The 18,969-nt window shown below is 43.3% G+C and overlaps 3 protein-coding genes across 4 annotated transcripts in view; 1 reads left to right on the forward strand and 2 right to left on the reverse strand.

The window, feature by feature from the left end:
* UTP20 (UTP20 small subunit processome component) overlaps nucleotides 1-9,143 on the forward strand; it is a 63,303-nt gene extending 54,160 nt beyond the window's left edge. Inside the window, exons 54-62 of the mRNA XM_027885797.1 lie at nucleotides 787-969; nucleotides 1,632-1,763; nucleotides 2,927-3,059; nucleotides 4,236-4,435; nucleotides 4,783-4,854; nucleotides 5,493-5,744; nucleotides 6,439-6,565; nucleotides 8,235-8,380; nucleotides 8,743-9,143. Of these exons, the coding sequence (XP_027741598.1) occupies nucleotides 787-969; nucleotides 1,632-1,763; nucleotides 2,927-3,059; nucleotides 4,236-4,435; nucleotides 4,783-4,854; nucleotides 5,493-5,744; nucleotides 6,439-6,565; nucleotides 8,235-8,380; nucleotides 8,743-8,898 (1,401 nt within the window). The 3' untranslated portion in view covers nucleotides 8,899-9,143. The remainder of the gene's footprint in view (nucleotides 1-786; nucleotides 970-1,631; nucleotides 1,764-2,926; nucleotides 3,060-4,235; nucleotides 4,436-4,782; nucleotides 4,855-5,492; nucleotides 5,745-6,438; nucleotides 6,566-8,234; nucleotides 8,381-8,742) is intronic.
* Nucleotides 9,144-9,557: 414 nt separating this feature from the next.
* ARL1 (ADP ribosylation factor like GTPase 1) lies at nucleotides 9,558-15,507 on the reverse strand. The gene is made up of 6 exons (XM_027885800.1): nucleotides 15,390-15,507; nucleotides 13,716-13,853; nucleotides 12,342-12,423; nucleotides 10,995-11,106; nucleotides 10,120-10,298; nucleotides 9,558-9,948 (listed from the first exon to the last, which is right to left on the reverse strand). The coding sequence occupies exons 1-6, from the start codon at nucleotides 15,391-15,393 to the stop codon at nucleotides 9,918-9,920; spliced, it is 546 nt and encodes a 181-aa protein (XP_027741601.1). The 5' UTR covers nucleotides 15,394-15,507; the 3' UTR covers nucleotides 9,558-9,917.
* A 1,536-nt stretch (nucleotides 15,508-17,043) lies between these two features.
* Nucleotides 17,044-18,969, reverse strand: part of NUP205 (nucleoporin 205) — a 50,109-nt gene continuing 48,183 nt past the window's right edge. The window contains exons 42-43 of one of the 2 annotated variants that reach the window (XM_027885798.1): nucleotides 18,616-18,689; nucleotides 17,044-17,393 (exon numbers count right to left, since the gene is read on the reverse strand). In XM_027885798.1, the coding sequence (XP_027741599.1) occupies nucleotides 17,241-17,393; nucleotides 18,616-18,689 (227 nt within the window). In that variant the 3' untranslated portion in view covers nucleotides 17,044-17,240. The remainder of the gene's footprint in view (nucleotides 17,394-18,615; nucleotides 18,690-18,969) is intronic. The other variant, XM_027885799.1, reaches the window with a different exon arrangement.

Genomic DNA, 18,969 nt, shown 5'->3' on the forward strand with positions numbered 1-18,969 from the left:
GGGATAAACTCACTGGTGATTTATGCCAGGAAGGAACACAACCAGTTTAGGAAATGGGGTACGAATAGAAAGTGAAGTCTGGAGTTTTCTCATTGTAAGGGTTTTTCAACATTCATGAGAGATTGTTGACTGAACTGGTGTGTGATGTACCATATCTGTTTTGTTAGCCTGACTAGAGAGGGAGGGCTTCTCAGGGGGGTGGATCAAAATGAAAGCTAAAAAATAACCATGCATCTATACAGGATCACATATGCAAAATCCTAAGCTGCCTTAAAGCCCTGCAGCTGGTGCTTAGCTGAGCATTCAGGAGACTGGGAGAAATGCAATCGAGCAAGAATTTGGAGGAAGGAAGAGAAATTCTGCACAGTAAGCTATGCTTCAGCACCACCTGATGATTAAGTATTTCAGATTGGTTCCTGGGCTGTAAAACAGCAAAGAGCTTCAGTCTCTGGGAGAAGGACTTTTGGGCTGATTGCTGCAGTGGTGAGGGACTTAAGCCTATTTCAGTGAGAACTGGGCATGAAAATGCCCTGTAAGGTTTGACACTCATGTTGCTGTCCTGGAGACATGGTAGCAGGTCACAGTCAGAGCAGGGCTGGGGCTTTCCCTGTGTGCTCCAGCAACAGGATCATCCCATCTTAGCAGTTCATCTGCCTTGACATGAAGCCCACTCAGTGCCCACAGTGTTGCCCACTGAACACAGTGCAACAAATAACTCTCTTTTTTTATTTAAATGCCAGAAGCTACTTGGGGATCTGTGGCTGACTAATGGTTGTTCCTTTCTAGGATCTCCTCCACAAATACTGCGGGCTGTTTTTTCTCTCTCTTTGTATGATGATGATAAACGATGATTCTGCCAAATGCAAAAAGATGGCGGCTTTGACGTGTAAATCTCTTCTCAGTAAGATCAACAATGAAAAACAAGATCTGATGTTTTCACTGGTCACAGAGTGGTTTCACAGCAAAAAGGTACTTTTTGGTCTTTTCACTGACTGAGTCTGAACTTTGTTTTAGGGCCTGAGTTAAGATCAAGGCAAGTGAGAGACCGCTGGTACCAGATCTGGTGGGTTGGTGGTTTCAGTTGTACCTGATTTAGAGAGCAAGAAATGGTATAACTTCATAAAGCTGCACAAGTGTAGGGACCTGCTGATGCTGTTGGTCAGCCTACAGACTTCCCAGCTGCATTTTGCTGCCATTTTGATCTGGCTTCTATGTGATTATTTATCCTCTAACTGAACCCAGGTTCTGTCCCTCTACATTAGTGGAGTTAGTGTTCTTCACCACTTCATTTTCTTCTTACCATGTTCCATTTTGGTTTGTAGCTGTGAGCTGCCTGTTGCATTGTGAAGAGTCAAAGTAGCTCCCAGGCCTTTGCAGCTGGGAATGGGGCTGGAAAAAGTCTTTTGGCATTCAGTTTTAGGGTGCGTTTCCAGGGCTAACTTCTGCTGCCAGGGGCTTTTGTACCTAGTTGGCAGCATCTCCTTTTTCAACAGTATTCTGAAAACTGGCTTCTCTTAAGGTGCTCTTGCTACAGGCAGAAAGTAAGGGTTGCTACCAGCTCCTGCACGTGGGAGCTCCTGCACATTTGATTATCAAGAAGTAACAAGGGGTGTTGTTTTTTGTGTTGTCAGAGCACACACAGGAGATTGGCAGCTCAGGCGTGTGGTTTGTTTGTTGAAGTGAACGGAGTAATGTTTGAACGGCGTCTTGAAGCAGTCCTCACTTTGATTGAAAAAGAAATCAACCCAAGTAAATTTGAAAATGTAAGTAATTTTTCCCCATGCATGAAGCTCAGGGAAAGAGAATTAGGAAAATGGAAAAAGGGAAGAAGCGTAGGAGAGATTTAACAGTTGGACTTACTGTTTGGGACTGAGGAAAAACACAAAACACACGTGATTGTTCTGAATTGGACCTCACTGACCTAGAACCGTATTTTTTTGCTCGTAAGCCCAAATTTGAGATCATATGTCACAGCACAAAGGAGAAATGAACTTCGCAAAGCCACCTGGCCCGAGCCTGCAGCCATACCATGTAACCAGCAGATACATTGCTCCTTGCAGTGTGGGAGACGTGTCTGCTAGCTGCAGAGATTTGTGTAAGCACTGCAGGTCTGGAGTGCATGGTTTGTGACTGTCTACTTTGTGTAGTGTTATCTACAGCTTTAACTTTCAAAAGGGTTCCTTTTGCACTTCAGACCATGATTTTGTTGTATGGAAAATCTTTTTAGTGCACATGATTAGCTTAGAATAACAAGGCTGCCTCAGATTCTGCTTGGCATGTGATAATCCCGAAGTGATCCCAGTCACTGTGCCTGAGGAGTGGCCATGTATGTTACTAATGCTCAGCACGCTACCTTTGCACAAGAAAGAAAAGAACCTCAGGATCTGTAAATTGCCAAGAGATGAAAATAAAATACCTGCGGTGAGGAGAAATTCGGTCTAATCATGCCCTGTGCTGCAACATGTAGGTGAAGTATTGACTAGTTATATCAAGCCAGCTGGTGGTTGCAGGCAGGGGGAGGACCACGGGCAGCACACACAATGTTGTCATAACAACTTGGGGCTTCCCAGGTGATACAGGCAAATCTGCACTCAGCTTGGCTCCAGTGCTGGGAATCAAATCCACACAAATATGTGCATAGACATAAATGATACCCAATGTGTGTAATTGTTTGCATTTAGAAACCCAGCAGTTTGTTATACTAATGTCTGTATGAAAAACAAGAATTATTCTAATAACAACCTCCTGCAGAGATTATCTCCAGAGGAAATGCTTCAGCAGAAATGCTTCTGTTTATTCTGGGAATTGGATGCAAGTCAGTCTTCTGTTTTTTCGGAGGGTTGATCTGAAATTTATCTAGCAAGGATTAATAAGCACTATCTTCAGGTTCTCATAAGCATCTTTCTTGACTTGCTGATTTTATTAGATAACTGAAGAGGAGGAGGAGAAGGCTGCAGATAGGCTGCTATTCAGCTTTCTTGTGCTGGTAAAAAAGCTAATCACAGAGTGCAACTTGATTCAATTAACCAAGAACAGTGATGTTGTGAGCAATATCTGGGGTAAGTACCAGGCATTATTACAGCTGCGTTACGAGGAAGATTCTTTGTATGCCATGTGGTTTTTCACACCCTAATATAAATAAGTGAACTTTGTCATACAAGACATTCTGCATTCTGCAAAACGCTAATGCACAGCAGTTACTGGGCAATGAAAGAGAAGTTGCTAATGGAAAAGGTTACACGATTGATGAAAACAAGACGCCCTCTATCTCAGTTGCTGGGAAGTGTTTTTTTATTACCCAAGAGCAAATAGTTGCAGACTATTGCATGCTTCTCCATAATTACATCCTCTTGGAGGAAAACATTGAGTTCTCCTGGGAAGATGGGATTTTCTTGATGAGATCATACATACCAGCCAGCGAGTGATGACACATGGTAATAGTACTGTGTGTCTGCCAGGCTGTTTGATTCAAGCAATTTCCCTGTGTGTAAGATTAGAGAATATCAGGCTGGTTTATTGGCATTTTGTTGCCTGTTTTTAACTGCTTCATTTGCTGCAGTCAGAAGACCTGGATCTGGCTGGTTAGTGTCTGGCTTTTAGTGTTAGGCACCTGCCTGCCAGGTGCCTTTAGTGAGATAGCAGATAACTCTTGTTATCCTGGATTGCTTGGTAATGAGCAGCTTGGACAGAGGTGATTCAGGAGGGCAGCTCTGTTTCTTCTTTGAAGCATCCTCAGCCTTTATCCAGGGTTCGATCTGACCATCAGCAGCGGGACCCCCTGACACGAGTCTCACAGCAGCCAGTCCCCAGACATCGTGGGCAGATGAGCTGTGCACTGATTCCCTGAGGGGACCACAGTTGCTGCAGAAACATGACTTTTCAATCAGGATTGGAACAAAAGTCTTTTTGTGTCGTGCCCACTTTTTCTGCCCAGTTGTCATCGGTTTTCAGTAATGGCCCCATCTTTTGATGTTTTAAAGTGCTGTGGGGTGTATTCAAGAACACCTGATCACTGCGGGGACATTTGGCTACCTGTAGCTTTTTGCTGCTCTCTGCGTTGACTGGATTGAGTTGCTAGAAGGTCTTTTTTATTATGTTCTGAGCAGATGAGGACAGTTCATTTCCTTCACCTTTTTATTGTAGCATATGCTGTGGTAATTCTTGGAGTGACCTGGTTCCATTTTTTTCTCTCACTGGACCAGCTTCTGTACTGAAAGAGGTTTTCTTTCCCCCAGATCATGTCCAGTCTCACCTGTGGTATCCTCATACCTGGGTGTGGCTCACAGCCACTGAGATCTTTGGCTTGTTGTTTGCATCTTATAAGCCAGAAGAACTTGTCAACAAGTGGAAGGAGAGAAAGTCAGAGAAGAGGAAAAAGGCACCAGCAGAACTGTCTGCAGCCACAGCCTTCTTGACTGCTGACCTGGACAAAAAGGTATGATGTCTGTACTACTTTACCCTGCTCATTCCCTGAGTGGGAAATAAAAATAATTTTTAGTTTGTCATGCATATTCTCTTCTAGTTGCTTGTCTGCTGCCTAATCCTGATCACTGAGGGGATTTGAGGACATGTCTCTGCTGCTGGGAGGGGGGTTCTTTGGGGTCTTATTCTCAGCAGCACAAAGATTCCCCTGTAGACTGTAAGATGCAGGCAGAAGTGGTGTTGAGCTGATCCTCTGGGCTTCCCTGGGAAGTGCCTTTGGTGACTGCAAATACTGCTTTGAGTTTCTGCTACCAGCTCCCTTTAATGAAGACATTTCTTTCTCCTTTTTCTTTTCACCAGATGAAAGAACTTGTGTTTGCATTCTGCCATCAGCTGCAGTCCAAGTTCCTGGACACATCTCTGGGTGAGCAGGTAAGAGGAGGAGCAGATCTGCTGTGGTGGTGGTGGCTCAGGGCACATATACAGTTCAGGGCCAGCTTCTCTGTGCTGAGGGCATCTGAGCAGCTGTGAGCCTCACAGGGGCCCAGAATTTCCCCTCTGTGGTGTTAGCCTCCTGAGAGGTGGCAGGGACAGCAAGGGGAAGCACCATACAGGGAAGAGACTGGGGTCCCTCTCTCAGGGAGAGTCTGGCTCTGCAGCCTAGACTGGAGAAGGTTGAGCCAACACATCCTGGAACAGGGATCCAGATCTCGGGATAGGTCTCTGCAGTTGCACTGGAGCGTTGGCTGTTTGCTGTGAGTATTTAGTCCAGCTTCAAGCTGTTGCTTGGAGGTCTGACTCCACTGTGAGCCTGGTGAGAGATCTTGTGGAGAGCCAGGGGGTGCCAGAGTACCTCATAGGAAAAGACTCTCCCATACTGCAGGAGGATACTAAGGATATTTTATAGGACTAAAATGCTCTGTCACGTCACTTACTTGGCAGTGGGTGAAGCCATTACAGCCTCCTGGGTTGGCAGGTTCCTCTCTCAGATCAAGCATTGGCTCTTACACGCTCTGCTGCTGAGAATGAGGGAACCCACAGTGATTGACTCCTCTGTTTTCACACTTCAGGTTATAAAGAATTTGCTTTTTGTGGCCAAAGTTGTTTACTTGCTCGCCCCTGCCTCAGAAGAAGGTAAAGAGGCAGAAGAACTCAGCTGTGAAGTGGAAGAGCAGGAGGCCTCAGAGGATGAGAAAGATATTTCTGCTCAAGGAGAGGACACACAAGAGAAAGGCCATCCAGCCACACTGCTGTGGTTAATGAAGAAGCTCTCTGTCATGGCCAAGCGAGAAGCAGCATATTCCCCTAAGGTCCCTTTGAAGGTAAAGAAAGGGGTTAGACTCACTGCTTTTGATGAGGTGGGCACTTCTACAGGACAGTGTTGCTCTGGCTCTTTGCTTTCAGGGGACCGGCTACAGGGGGTGCTGTGAGCTGGTGCTGAAGCAGGGACTGGTAGGTGCTGAAGAAATAAGCATTTCAGCAGGGATTCTAAGGAAAGGCTTGTGCCAGTGTGCTTCTTGCTGATGCTTCCAGCCTTCTCGTGGGATGGTGGAAGAGTGATAAACCCCAAGGCACCACGCTGAAGGGGACACTGAAAGCCCACGAGCGCCAGTTTATGCAGGCAGGGGAATGGCACTGTGGAGTAACTTGCTAGAAGAGGAGGGGGTGTGTGGGAAAGTGTCAGGAAAAGCACTCTGGTTCCCTGTGGTGCAGAGTTAGGTTGAGCTCTTGTGTGTTCAGCTGCCTCAGTTCAGGAGAGTGAAAACAAGTCTGTTCAGTGTTAGAAGCTGCCAATCCAGTCACAGGTTACAAAACAGGAGTCGTGTCTCATCTAAAGGCTGTACTTGGATACAGTAACACCTTCCTTGGGACAGCAGTGAGTTTCTGCCTTGGCTGTCTCAAACAATGTTGATCTCCTTGTATGTTGATCAGTGATGCACAGCCCTCTTGTAGCAGTTCAGTTAGGAAGTTTCCTGCTAGCCTGTCTTACTTCATATCCCACACATTTATTTTCAGAGAAGCTGCATCTTTAAGTTCCTGGGAGCAATCTCAGTGGATCTGGGACAAGACAGGATCAGGCCCTACCTTCCAACAATTCTCACCCCTCTGTACAGGGAGCTGAACAGCAACTATGCAGAGCAAGGTAAGTGATTTCCTTCACAAAGACTAGCAAATAGGAACGTGCATCAGAGCTGTGCCTCTGTACAGTTTGTCATTCCTTTTGTCTCTTGAGACATTGATACTGTAATCAGTGAATTTCACCTAATTGCTGTCTAACCAAAACACCAGGAAAGGAGGAGAGTGTATGCCAGCTGAAACAAAAATCTGCATGTTTAGAGACTGAAATGAAGTTAGGCAGGCTCCTGTGTGCAAGGGGGTAAAGCTTGAGCATGTGGTGGAGTGGGAAAAGTGTAGTACTCAAAGGTGGACTCATGGTGGCAAGACTCAAGGAGTCCTTGCTGAGGAGAGGAATGGAGCATGGGTCTTAAGGAAGCCAGAACAAAGCTGTTGCTGCCCCTTTTGGAATAGAGAAAACGACCTGTAGTGTGTGGCATGTGTGCAACTGTGACTGAAAATGAGTAACCTTAGTAAGTAAGAGAAGGGAGCTGTTTGCAACAGGAATAGAGCATGTGGGGTGTGCAGGCACGTGTACAACTGTGGAACTGGGCACAGTCTCCTGAGTGAGTCCAGTCATTCTGTTCTTCTACTGAGCACCACCACTTGTTTCTCCCTGGAGATCCATGATTATTTGAAAGATCTTAAGCCAGGTCCGGTGGTAGAAAGACAAACCAACTTCCCACTGAGCACAAGAGATGCTTTGTTTAAGAGCAAGACACTTGTATTTAGATAGTTCGTGAAAATGTGTTCAGTCAAGCAAAATCCGACGTCAGGAAAAGAACAGATAACAAAACAAAAGGGTGTATTTAATTCTGTGGTTTGTATATGCCATAAAAATTCAGTGTGCAGCACTGGGTGCCCACATCTCAGACAGGATACAAAAGAACTGAAAAACTGTGGAGGAGGACAGTAACAGTGTTCTAGGTAAGGAACAGCTGCCTTGGCTACCACTGCTTTTTAGCTAAGCACATAAGAGACTTGGAAAAGACATGGCAGAGACTGACAGTACTGTGAGTGGATAAAGACTGACCTTTTGCTTTCTCTGCCCACACAAGAATCAAGGACCTTCAAGTGATTTTTTTTCAGAATATATTGCAGAGATGTTTCTTCACATTGTGAGGCAAGCGGCTTACACAAGCTACTCTGGAAGCTGTAGAAGCACTTGGAAGAGGGATTGTTTGAAAGACTGAGGGAAGCATTTGCCCTGCTCTGCTTTCCCTTAACATCTCTTAGTAGCCTTTTTTCCCCCAATATCTTTTTTTTTCCAGTGATTGTAGTTAATATATTGCCACTAACTAGTGATTATAAGAGTTCAAACAGCCCTTACTGTGCTTACCAGAGATGCTGACTAAGAAAGCTGGAATCATCTTCATTTCCAGCAAAGCCTATTCCAATAGAACCCTGGTGGCTATACACAGCAAGCCACTTGTAATTACCTTTGGTACACCATTATGCTTCTGAAAAACACTTGCTTCTCAGCAGCATTATTTTTTGTTTGCTGGCATGAAGAGCCACTTGCAGCTCGCTGGGAAAGCTGGTGAAGAACCTGCAGATTTCACAGGCACTGCTCTCTACAGTGTATTGGGCAAGGTGAATCAGAGCAGTCGTCCCTTACTAAAGAGGAACCCATGATGCACTCTTGGCTTTCATTCCATATGCTGAAAAGATTAACCAAGTCAATTTTGTTTTAACAGATCCAACACTGAAGAACCTTTCCCAAGAAATCATAGAACTTCTCAAGAAGTTAGTCGGTCTGGAGGCTTTTTCGCTTGCCTTTTCTTCTGTGCAGAAACAGGCCAACCAGAAAAGAGCAATGAGGAAAAAGCAGAGGGCTTTGCAGGTAAGATTCCACTTTTTCTTCTGAGAAAAAGAAATAGGGCTTCTCTAAAGGCCTGAGAACTGCCCAGGATGGGGAGTTTGAGGAAGAACTTCATCTTGAATTAGGACAGTTTCATCATTTCATTTCTGAAACTTCACAAGAAACTGTTTATGATCAGCTAGAACCTCATCAGGTTCTAGCTGACAGCAATTCAGCTTTCTCGCTTTCCTGAAGGGCAGAGCAGCCTGAATACTGTCAGTTGTGAGGAACCTGAGAACATCTGTGCATTGTCTTAGCAGCCACCAGCTTTTTAGAAAGCACCTGATGTTTAGCGGGACTGTTGCTGGCTGTAACTGAACAAACAATGTACTGTTTTTCCCTAGACTGTAGCAAATCCTGATATTGCTGCAAGGAGGAAGCTGAAGAGACATAAGAATAAAGCAGAAACCAGAAAGAGAAAAATAGAATCCCTGCGCCCTCTGCACAAGGCCAAGAGACATCGAAGTCATACACTGAAAGATTTAGCAATGGTGGAATGAAAAGGCTTTTCCTTCCTGGAGGATTAATTTATGAAAAGTAATACTGAGCTAAAGAACTAATTACTGTTTAAAAAAGTAATTACATATTTTAAATGTATTTATTAGTATTTTTTCATGTCCTTTTTCATCTAGGATCTTAAATAAAAGCTTTTCAATTTTTTCCAAACCTGTATATTTATCAGAGCATGTACACTTGAATGGGCAACAACTGTGATATTTTATATTAAATTTTACTTCATTTGTAAGAAATGGGTTCTGTGATAACTGCATTCATGCCTGTGAACATCCTGATCCTGGAGAGAGCTACCTACCTGTCACTTCTGGGTAAGCTCAGAGTACAGGAGTAGCAGCTTAAGGAGGTGGAAGTTAAATTCAAATTATGGCCCTGGCACATCAGGGCAGCGGGTGTCTACTGAAGACATTTATTTTCCTTTCAGAAACCTAATGCTGTGTTAGCAGATAAGAGTTCATTACTTGTACTCTGTTGCTGTACTTCACTGTAACAGCGTATCTACACTGAAGGATTATGAAGTGTAACAGCATCAGCTTAAGGAAACCTCTCTAGGTGTTTAGGTGGCTGCTAGAGCTGGCAGCAGTTGGACTTGTTTCTGTAAGCAAGCAGCCAGCAAGCAACCTCTAACAAGCAACACACCTCTGAGTACAGATGACAGTTCCAGATTTTATTAGTGTTCTAACTACACCAATATGCTGGCCACTCAAAACCACCAAAGGAGGAGGGGGATCACAGAAAAAAAAATCTTTCCTAGCCAGTAAGACTTTCATACAAATTAACATAAGTACATTCTTTAAAAAGAAAGAAAGAAATGGAGTATCATAATGTACACAGACATTCACTTAGTTCAGTTTTACAATTCAAGAGAAGCATCCACATTACAGAAATCAAACTCAAATCTGTCCTATTTACAAGTATTTGTGGCCTGAAAATACTTAACTGCAAGAAAGGGGGAGTAGAGGATGCTGGATATAATTGCAACTTCCTTGCACTGGTCAGTTTTGTATCACTGCCTGCTCTTCAAGGCCTCCACCAACCTAGGAAAAAGAAAAAGGTTAAGTCAGTTTACTGAAAATTCATTTCACTTCTGCTGAATTACTTTTGTCCTTTTATGTCAGATTTTCCACACATCCAGTCTTAAAAAATAAACCAAAACCAAGCCTGCAAAATTAAGCCTATGAATGAAGCATAACTAGACTGTTACTCACCATTCCATTGCTTCATCAAGGCCTGTGCCTTTAGTTGCAGAGGTTTTGAATATCTGCCATTTTCGGTCCTTCAAAGCCGGTAAGCCAAGGGCATTTGCCATTTCTGTGGGAGTCATGGCCTGTTCCATGTCCTGTTTATTTGCAAACACCACCAAAATGGCCTTCTTCAGCTCTTCTTCCTACAAATAAAGGGAATTGTGGAAGTTGTCACAGAGACTTTTACTGAATTTATTTAAGAGAAAACCCATACAATAAAAAGAAACTTCAGCAGCTCTCAGTGAGTTGTTTGCTGATTTTTGTTCTCTAGAAAATTCTTCAGTGAAAGAATGGTGTTTATTTTCAATTCTAGCATGGTATCCCATGGGGCAATTTTGAAACATGGCAAGTCCAAATTATGAAACAAGCTGGTAGTTGGATTTAATAGGGCACATTAAGTGAGCTTGCAGGAACTGGGGGGGAATGAGATGTTGAGCAACACCTCTTCTTATTTATATTGCCCTGTTTTACATATGTTCTTCAGCTTAAAAATGCAGCAGAATCCTAATTACTGTTAATCCTTCAGGGCTTGATTCTGCCACCACTGCAGTACTGAGCAGCTGTCCTTGAGGCAGGTAAATTTTCATATGACCAAAAGGCTACATGTAAGTAACTGCCAGGACAGTGCTGCACAAACCATGAAATATCCATAGCGTGTTTGGTGCTTTTTTTCTGTCAGAAGTGTTGCATGGGCTATGCTGAGAGCTGAAGTTTCACAAGTGAAGTTAAGCTTCACTTGGCACTTGGTTCACTGAATCAAATTTCACATTCACTCAAAAAAAAAAAAAAAATCTCAGTTTCTGTTCTACTGGTAAGGACTGTTATCCTTGTTTTCTTACCTCTAACATAGCAACAAGCTCTGATTTTGATGTGCCGATTCTGTCTCGATCACAGCTGTCCACTACATAAATGACTGCATCTGTGTTTGAATAGTAACACCGCCAGTATGGCCTGCAGAAGAAAAGAGAAGTTCCAGTCATATAATTTGCATGTATAGCAGTTCTTTTTGGCCAGATAATTAAAAACAGATCACCCAGCGGAAGGAGGCAAGTAGAAGATACCTTCAAGAGGCTACAAAAAGGAACAGACAGTAAAAATACTTTCCAAGGCAGAACACGCACACAAAAAAGCCCAACACCAAACGAAAAGGACAAGAGGGCACAGGCTTAAGCTCTGCCAGGGGAGGTTTAGGTTGGATATTAGAAAGAAGTTCTTTACAGAAAGAGTGATCAGCCATTGGAATGGCCTGCCCAGAGAGGTGGTGGATTCACCGTCCCTGGAGGTTTTTAAGATGAGGCTGGATGTGGCACTGAGTGCCACAATCTAGTAATCACAGTGGGGTTGGATCAAGGGTTGAACCTGGTGATCTCAGAGGTCTCTTCCAACCCAGTTAATTCTATGATTCTATGAAAAACACAAAACAAACAAAAAAGCAGCTTGAAAACAGGGAAAGGACAAAAGTGCTGGGGACAGATTTATTTGGGAATCAGCCTGCAGGACATCAGGACCATAACCAAGGGACAGGGAAGCAAAGAAAGTTTAAAGACACAAGCATCTTCATTACAGTCATCAAAGGATAACCAGGGAAATCTTAAATAACTAATTCATCCAGACAGGTAATTAACAAGGATCAAAACAAACCAACTTTGTCAGAATTACTGTACTGAAACTAAAAAGGGAAGGAAGCTATACCTCACTAACTGCACCTTACTATCTAACTACTTTGCATCTTACTACTGAGCATTGAAAAAGGAATCACAAAAGGATCATACAGGGGTACTAATAATTACTCATTACAAAACTTGCAAAGCTTGCTAAAAAAATTACCGTCTATGCCTAAAGTCAACTTCCTACCTTTGCATTCTTAAGAATATTTAGGTATCCTTTTGGGTTTATATCACCCACTCCTCTCTTTCTCCAATGCTACACAGTTGCCTACTACACCAATAAATTTGTTTTTCAAGGCAAAACTGTATACAAATAAAAACAGCTGCTTGTTTTTTTCCAATCTCTAGTACATTACAGGTTTTACAAACTGAATTCCATCAGATAAAAGTGCTCTCCTCACAATGGGCTGTTTTTAAAACTTAAACCAGTTTTCAGAAGCGCCTGCTTTGAGAATTACAAGAACTTGGCAGCTTTTAGAGAAATTTAATTATGTCTTTTGATTTTAAGAGACGGATTACCTTATGCTTGTCTGTCCTCCCAAGTCCCAAACTTGAAATTTCAGATTCTTGTATGTCACTGTCTCAACATTGAAGCCAATGGCTGAAACAAAGTTACACAGTTTTACTGTTGGTGATTTTTCTTTGTGTTTCTGAAGTGTATTACAGCACTTAGTTTGCAATTTTCAGGCCTGAAAATTCTCAGTAGCTGCATAATGAAGTTCATGCCCTTTGCAAAGTTATCCCAACAAACACGGCTCAAAATAATGCAGTAATTTCTCTTCTTTGAACGACAAAACCACATTGTAAACACATTGTAGAGATCTGTAACAAATGTTAAGGTTGTTAAAAATCAACAGAAGCGTGCCTGAAATCACCAAAAGAAACAGAGCAAGGGTTAAAGAACTGGCCTGCTTTGATAACCAAGTACACAACTGACAGCAATAGAACTCTAAGGAATGTGTCCTTCGTGTCCATGCAAGGTCTGCACTGTGGTAAGAACCTCAGCATAACCAAAGCAGAACTTCTCAGCAGAGGACTTGACACCGTGATGTCTGGAAGACGGCAACAAGGCTGCAGTATAACATGTATGTCATTCCTTTTCCTGCCAGCCCAGAGAAACACAGCACAGGGAAGCGAATGGTGCGCACAGGCTGCTTAAAATTCATGGAGGCTAAAATAAGCAACACCCTCGGGCAAAAAGATTACAGCATAGCAAACTGCTGGTCTCTAAAAGGTAAACCTGACCTAAGTCAGATTAAGGAGGAACCCAAGAGACATGACAGCAACTCAAAAGTCAAGCATCCCTTGTCCTTCATGTCACACAGGCGATCCTGGCCAGACCACTTCAGCAGGCACACGGTATTGTAGCAGCTTGGGGTGTGAGACCTCACACTGAGTTCTGTTACATTTTCTACAGAACATAAAGCTAAATCACCTGATTTCTTCTTCTCCATGTTAAACAAAAACGTTTATTTAACCAATTACGAACTCTTATCAAAAAAAAAAAAAAATTAAATAGGTTTGATTCACTGACACCATCCTATGTACAATAACAATGACCTCTGGAATTCTCATAACAGCTATATTTGGAAACAAAAGAATAATATAGTCCACAGTTACCATCTGCTGAACACTGACCTATCACAAAAAGCCTGCCAAATATTGCTAACCATCTTAATCTTTTGCATTTTGTAGGACAGCATAATATTCTTTTGTAATACTTTTATTCAAGAAAGTTCTGAAATTCAACAGTGCCAGGCTCCTACAACTTAAGGTTCTATTTTTATGAAGGAAGGATGTTTTAAGTTCAGCTGACAAAGTTTATGTGTTAGAACTACAGGCAAATCACAGGCTACAGGCAAATATCGGTGCCCTATGGCACTGATCACTTACTTGGAATGGTGGTAACAACTTCTCCAACTTGTAACCTGTAGAGAATGGTTGTTTTTCCTGCTCCATCCAGCCCTAGGATAAGAATCCTCATCTCTCGAGTTCCAAACAAACTGGAAAAAATGGTGGAGAAAAAGCCCCCTACAAAAATGAGAAGAGAAGGATGTTTCAATGTCAGCTAGCAATATGGCAGATCTGGAAAGGGGCTTTCTCACGGGGCTACAAGATGTTTCTTTTCTCCAATGAAAACAGACAAGTTCAGGCTGTTGCCCAGATAGCTGTGTGCTGAACCACTTTATGTCTTCCTGGTTTATGCTGATATTTTATGATTTTATGGTACCTCAATGAAGCAAATCCTGTTGCAGCAGAATCAAGCTTTCTCACTGTGATTACTATTTTATTTTTTCCTTTCCTCTCATTTGCCAAAATCTGAGCCATCTTCTTTTTTGTTTATATTAGACTCTGTCTTTTCAATACCAAAGACTAGAACAGGACATGTTGAGGCCTGAAAGAATTCAGCCTCAGAAGATGTTTATAGTATTCCATAGGACCATCCCCTCTTTTTTCTTAAAATGAAGTATAAATCAGTGGGTACATGTTAAATCAGTTTGTTACCAACTGTGAAGCTGTGCCAAATCAAGTACATTAACAGAGAAGTCTAGGAGCTGATTTTAAATGCAATAGAAAATTTCTTTTTTTTCCGAAACTGGCTCACCCCAACATCTTATTTATTTTCTAAATGCATGCAAGAATACTTGTGGCCAGACTAACATCTGATTTATGCCTACTAGATGATTAATCGTAGAAAGAATACTAATGTTCTAAGCCAATAACAATTACATTTTTTCCAATGATTTTTATAACAAATATACCTAATGCTAAATAATATTTTTGTCAATACACCTAAAGCCTGTAAAAGGAGAAGGTACAAGGCCATCAGTGGCCAGTTTGCACAGTGCTTCTCAAGGCACCATTTACTGTGAGACAAGTGATTAACCTTAACAAAACTGAGATGGGAAAAAAGGTATTTCAATACAAACATTACAAGTAGAATGTTACTATTGGATCCATGGAGGTCTAAGATTTGAAAACTCTTCTTTCCTCCAATTCAGCAACTTCGCTTACGGGCAGACACCTCTCCCTCTTTTTATATGCTACTAAGTACACTTTTCCCCCACTAAAACACTGCTCAAATAGCATCTGTAATAGAACAGGTTCGTGCCAATCACTTAACCCTTACATTCAGGGCCTTTCTTACTATTCCCTCTACTTCATTTACTATTCTTCAGAACCTCTTCTCATAATACATTCCTTATCAGGAGCCCTTTACAAACTTGGATCGGAGTTTAATTTTGGTCTCACGGTACGACCGCACGCCCTCTCGGACGGCTCGCCCTCGCAGGGCATCGCTGCGCCGCCCCGCCCCAAGGCGGCCTGAGGCGCCTCCGCGGCAGCGCCCCGGGAGGGACCCGCGGGTGGGGCCCGGCGCGGCCGTGGGGCCGAGGGCAGGTGGCAGCACCCGCGGCCGGCCCTCGGCATCCCGCCGGCAGTGCTGGCGGTCCACACCGTCCTCGCCCCGCGGGAGGGTTCCACATCGGCCCGACCGCCGGCCCCGCCGCCCCCTCTGTACCCCTCGGCGGGCCGCCGCTCCCCGCCAGGCCCCCGCTCGCTCCTCACCCATGTCGAGCCGCTCGGCCGGCGCCCGCCGCGCTCCGCTCCGCTCCCCTTGCCGCGCTGGCCCCGCCGCCGCCGCCGCCGCCGCCCGGCTCCACGTCGAACGCCGTGGAGAGTAAACAAAGCGCTGCGGCCCCGCTGCCGCCGCCGCCGTTTCGACACACGGGGCCGGGCGGAGCCCGCCCGCCCTCGGCGAGGACGGAACGGTCTGGGCGCGGGGAGAGCCCCGCGCCCTCCCCCTGAGGACTCGCCTGGGCGGGGAGGAGCGCGGGGGGAAAGGTTTGGAGAATAAAACCCGCGGCCCCGGGGACAACGCGCGACGAATCTGCGGCGGCGGGGACGGGAGGGACACGCGCGGCGTCACCAGCCCGGGGCTGGCGGAACCGCCCCGCTGCCACCGCGGCACCTGAGGGAGCCGGGTCACCGCACCCCTCCGGGAACACCGCGGCACCTGAGGGAACACCGCACCCCTCCGGGAACACCGCGGCACCTGAGGGAGCCGGGTCACCGCACCCCTCCGGGAACACCGCAGCACCTGTGGGAACACCGCACCCCTCCGGGAACACCGCGGCACCTGAGGGAGCCGGGTCACCGCACCCCTCCGGAGCACCGCGGCACTGAGTCGCGGTACAAACGTTACCGAAATGCCACACAACGGCCAGCTGGCTACCATAGTGTGCTTTCTAAAACGTAGTGGATTCCTCTAAGCCAGCAATGCCAACATTAAATGCGTGTATTTAATGAGAAACGCTGTAGGTTAGTTGTTGGTTTTCAGAGTGGTGGAGAAACAAAAAAACGTGATGGGAGCCAATAGACGAAGTCCAGCTGTGTAAAACATACTAATACCAAGCTGCTCCTACGGAAGAGCTAATAACCCTCACCTGATAGCAGGGCTGTCATCACCCCTGCATAAAAATGATGTAATCCATGCAATTAGTTTGTGCAGATAATAATGTAAAATGATTTTATATTTACTTAAGTAATGAAAACTCAGGGGAAACAATTTACAAGGCACAGGTGGTGAACTGGGCCATAAGATCAGACTGAGTTAAGGGAGAAATCCAACAGATCTTACGTCAATAATCAGTGGTTATGCCTTTTTTTTTAATAGGTTTTTTACAGAAGAGAAAAGGATAGGCAAGTATCTCATAGGAGAACAGTCTGTAACTACAGAACCAACCTACCACTCACAGCTGCCAGCTTCCTCCCCCATGCATTTTATTCTGTCTTTATACTTCTGTTTCAGCAAGAATAGCGCAGAAAACTTTACTGCACAGAGCCATTAGGACCAAACCTAGGGCAGTCACCTTTCATGACTTTCACCACTTTTTTTTCTTATATAAACTTGTTCAAAGAAAAACCACTTGTACTTCTCTCAGCTGAAATAAAGACAAGAGGGAGCAGAAACAAGCAGTTCACAGTGCAAAATGAATACAGAATCCACACCACAGTAATCACAGTCTGCAAGTGATGAAACTTGAATGCCATGGTTTCATTAAATCTGTGTGTGAAACAGGAACAACACAGACAAAACTCTTTAGTTTTCTCTGAAAGCATCTGTAAATGTAATGTCATCACAGCTGCAGAACTTCCTGTTTCCTTGATGTCCTCCATTAGAATTCTTTCTTGCTTGAAATTTTACATTAATCGTAACTCAGTTAAAAAAAATCCTTTATTTTTTCTATCAGGTTGGGAGCAGTAGGAAAGAATACACAAAACGCATCCAAAGGGATAAAAAAAGGGAAAATATTTTTGACAGTATTTAGAAAACGTCTGATCTAGAAAATATGATGATCCAAAAGGCCTGCCCATATACATTGCTTCATGGGCCAAGCAGCATGTATCGAGAGTCTTTCAGGTCCTTGATATCCTTAGGAGACCACGGATACGTCTAACAAGAGCTTGAATAAAGGTGTATCGTGATCGAACCTTGGAATATAAACCTTCGATTTCCAGAAGCTTCTTCTGCAGAGATTCACCAAAGCTGTTTGTGGCTTCAATCTGAAGCTGAAAAACAGAGATTAGATGCAGTCATCAATACAAAATCTCTTTCTGGAATGTCATCATCAACTGACTGTCGACTCTTTTGCTATGATTTATTTCTGAACTGCTTTCAAAAGAATGTTTTTTTTCTGACTCTTCTAATAAATACTCCTTGCATTCTTCCCTCATGTTTTGCTCTATGAATTATATAATGGATAGACTCTCTATGGAGGTTTTTGGGTGACTCAGCACATTTACTGATTATCCCAATATTACCTCCTTATAACCTCTCCAAGTTTCAGGAATTAAATTCCTGGTCTAGGAATTATCAGTTATAATTCAGCTTCTTCAGTTACAGCCATACAAACACATCTTCCAATTAAAATTTTCCTAGGCTGGAAGGGCTTGAGAACTGTTTGGGAGTTAGAGTCCATATGCACAGACAACATTTTTTCATTAATACATATGTAAAGAGTCACTGACAAAAATAATTACATTCTAAGTATTTTAGCAAGATGATGCTGTATATTTTACTTTTGAAAAAATTAGGTGACAGATGCCTCATCACAAAACACATAATTATTCTTATAATTCTAAATTTTATAAAGGTACTCAAGACTGCACAGATTTTGGAGAACAGGGGTTTTTTTCTGCACAAACAGCCATAGAAATGTTAGTGGGATTTATTAATAAACATCTTTTTTCCCCTGACACCTCTGCATCAAATTTACACAAAATAATTAATTGCTGTGTAAGTGGAAATTACTTCTGTGCTAGCATTCACATTTTATAGTCTCAATTTCTGTTACCCTTTTAATCTCATTTCTCTACAGGCTAGCTGCAGCTGACCTGTAGTAAACAGCCATAGGATCACAGAAAATTCGGAAACTTGCCCTCATATTGTGTGTCTTTCTAGGATAACTGACATTTTCAGAGAGCTATTATTAAAAAAACACATACCGGTTGACTGTTTTATAAGAGAAAAAGAACGATTATTTAATTGTAAGTATAGCTCATCTTTCATTTAACTTTTCATGTTCAGATTCAAGGATATGTGCGCAGCAGCACAACTGCCACCTGTTTCACAATACTTTCCAAAGAAATTCCGCAGCACTTCATCAGTCCTAAATGAAGTCATATGCTGTTGGTGTTACTGCAGGTTGTTCAGAGGTGGGAAAACAACGGTCAGCCTGCTCCAAACAGCTGCACGGCAGTCAGGCACATTCTGTACCCTCTCACATCTCACCTGTTCTATATCATGCTGGCTCACTCGATTCAGGCCACTACTAAAATCCAAGTTAGGCTCAGAACCAAAGGAATCTAGCAATAGAAAACGAGATGTTAAAATTACATTAGCTGCTCCATACTATCTATCAAGTTGTAAAACGAGTTTAAAACATGGTGTTCCAAACTGGTCAGTAAACTTTTGCATTAAAAATTATACTATTTTTTTTACTTCAGTGATTTAGAGAAAATACAGAGCGAATCATAAATAGTTTTGATCACACAACACAGTGCTTTAAGCAAAAAACTCCTCCCTAAACCCTTCTTTCTTTCTGATTTCCTTCCCTTCCTTTTTTTTTAAAAAACAAAATTCAAC

The sequence above is a fragment of the Empidonax traillii genome, unplaced genomic scaffold (assembly GCF_003031625.1).
Source record: "Empidonax traillii isolate 1590-97213 ecotype Southwest subspecies unplaced genomic scaffold, ASM303162v1 scaffold172:size1107868, whole genome shotgun sequence".
Taxonomy (NCBI): Eukaryota; Metazoa; Chordata; class Aves; order Passeriformes; family Tyrannidae; genus Empidonax; species Empidonax traillii.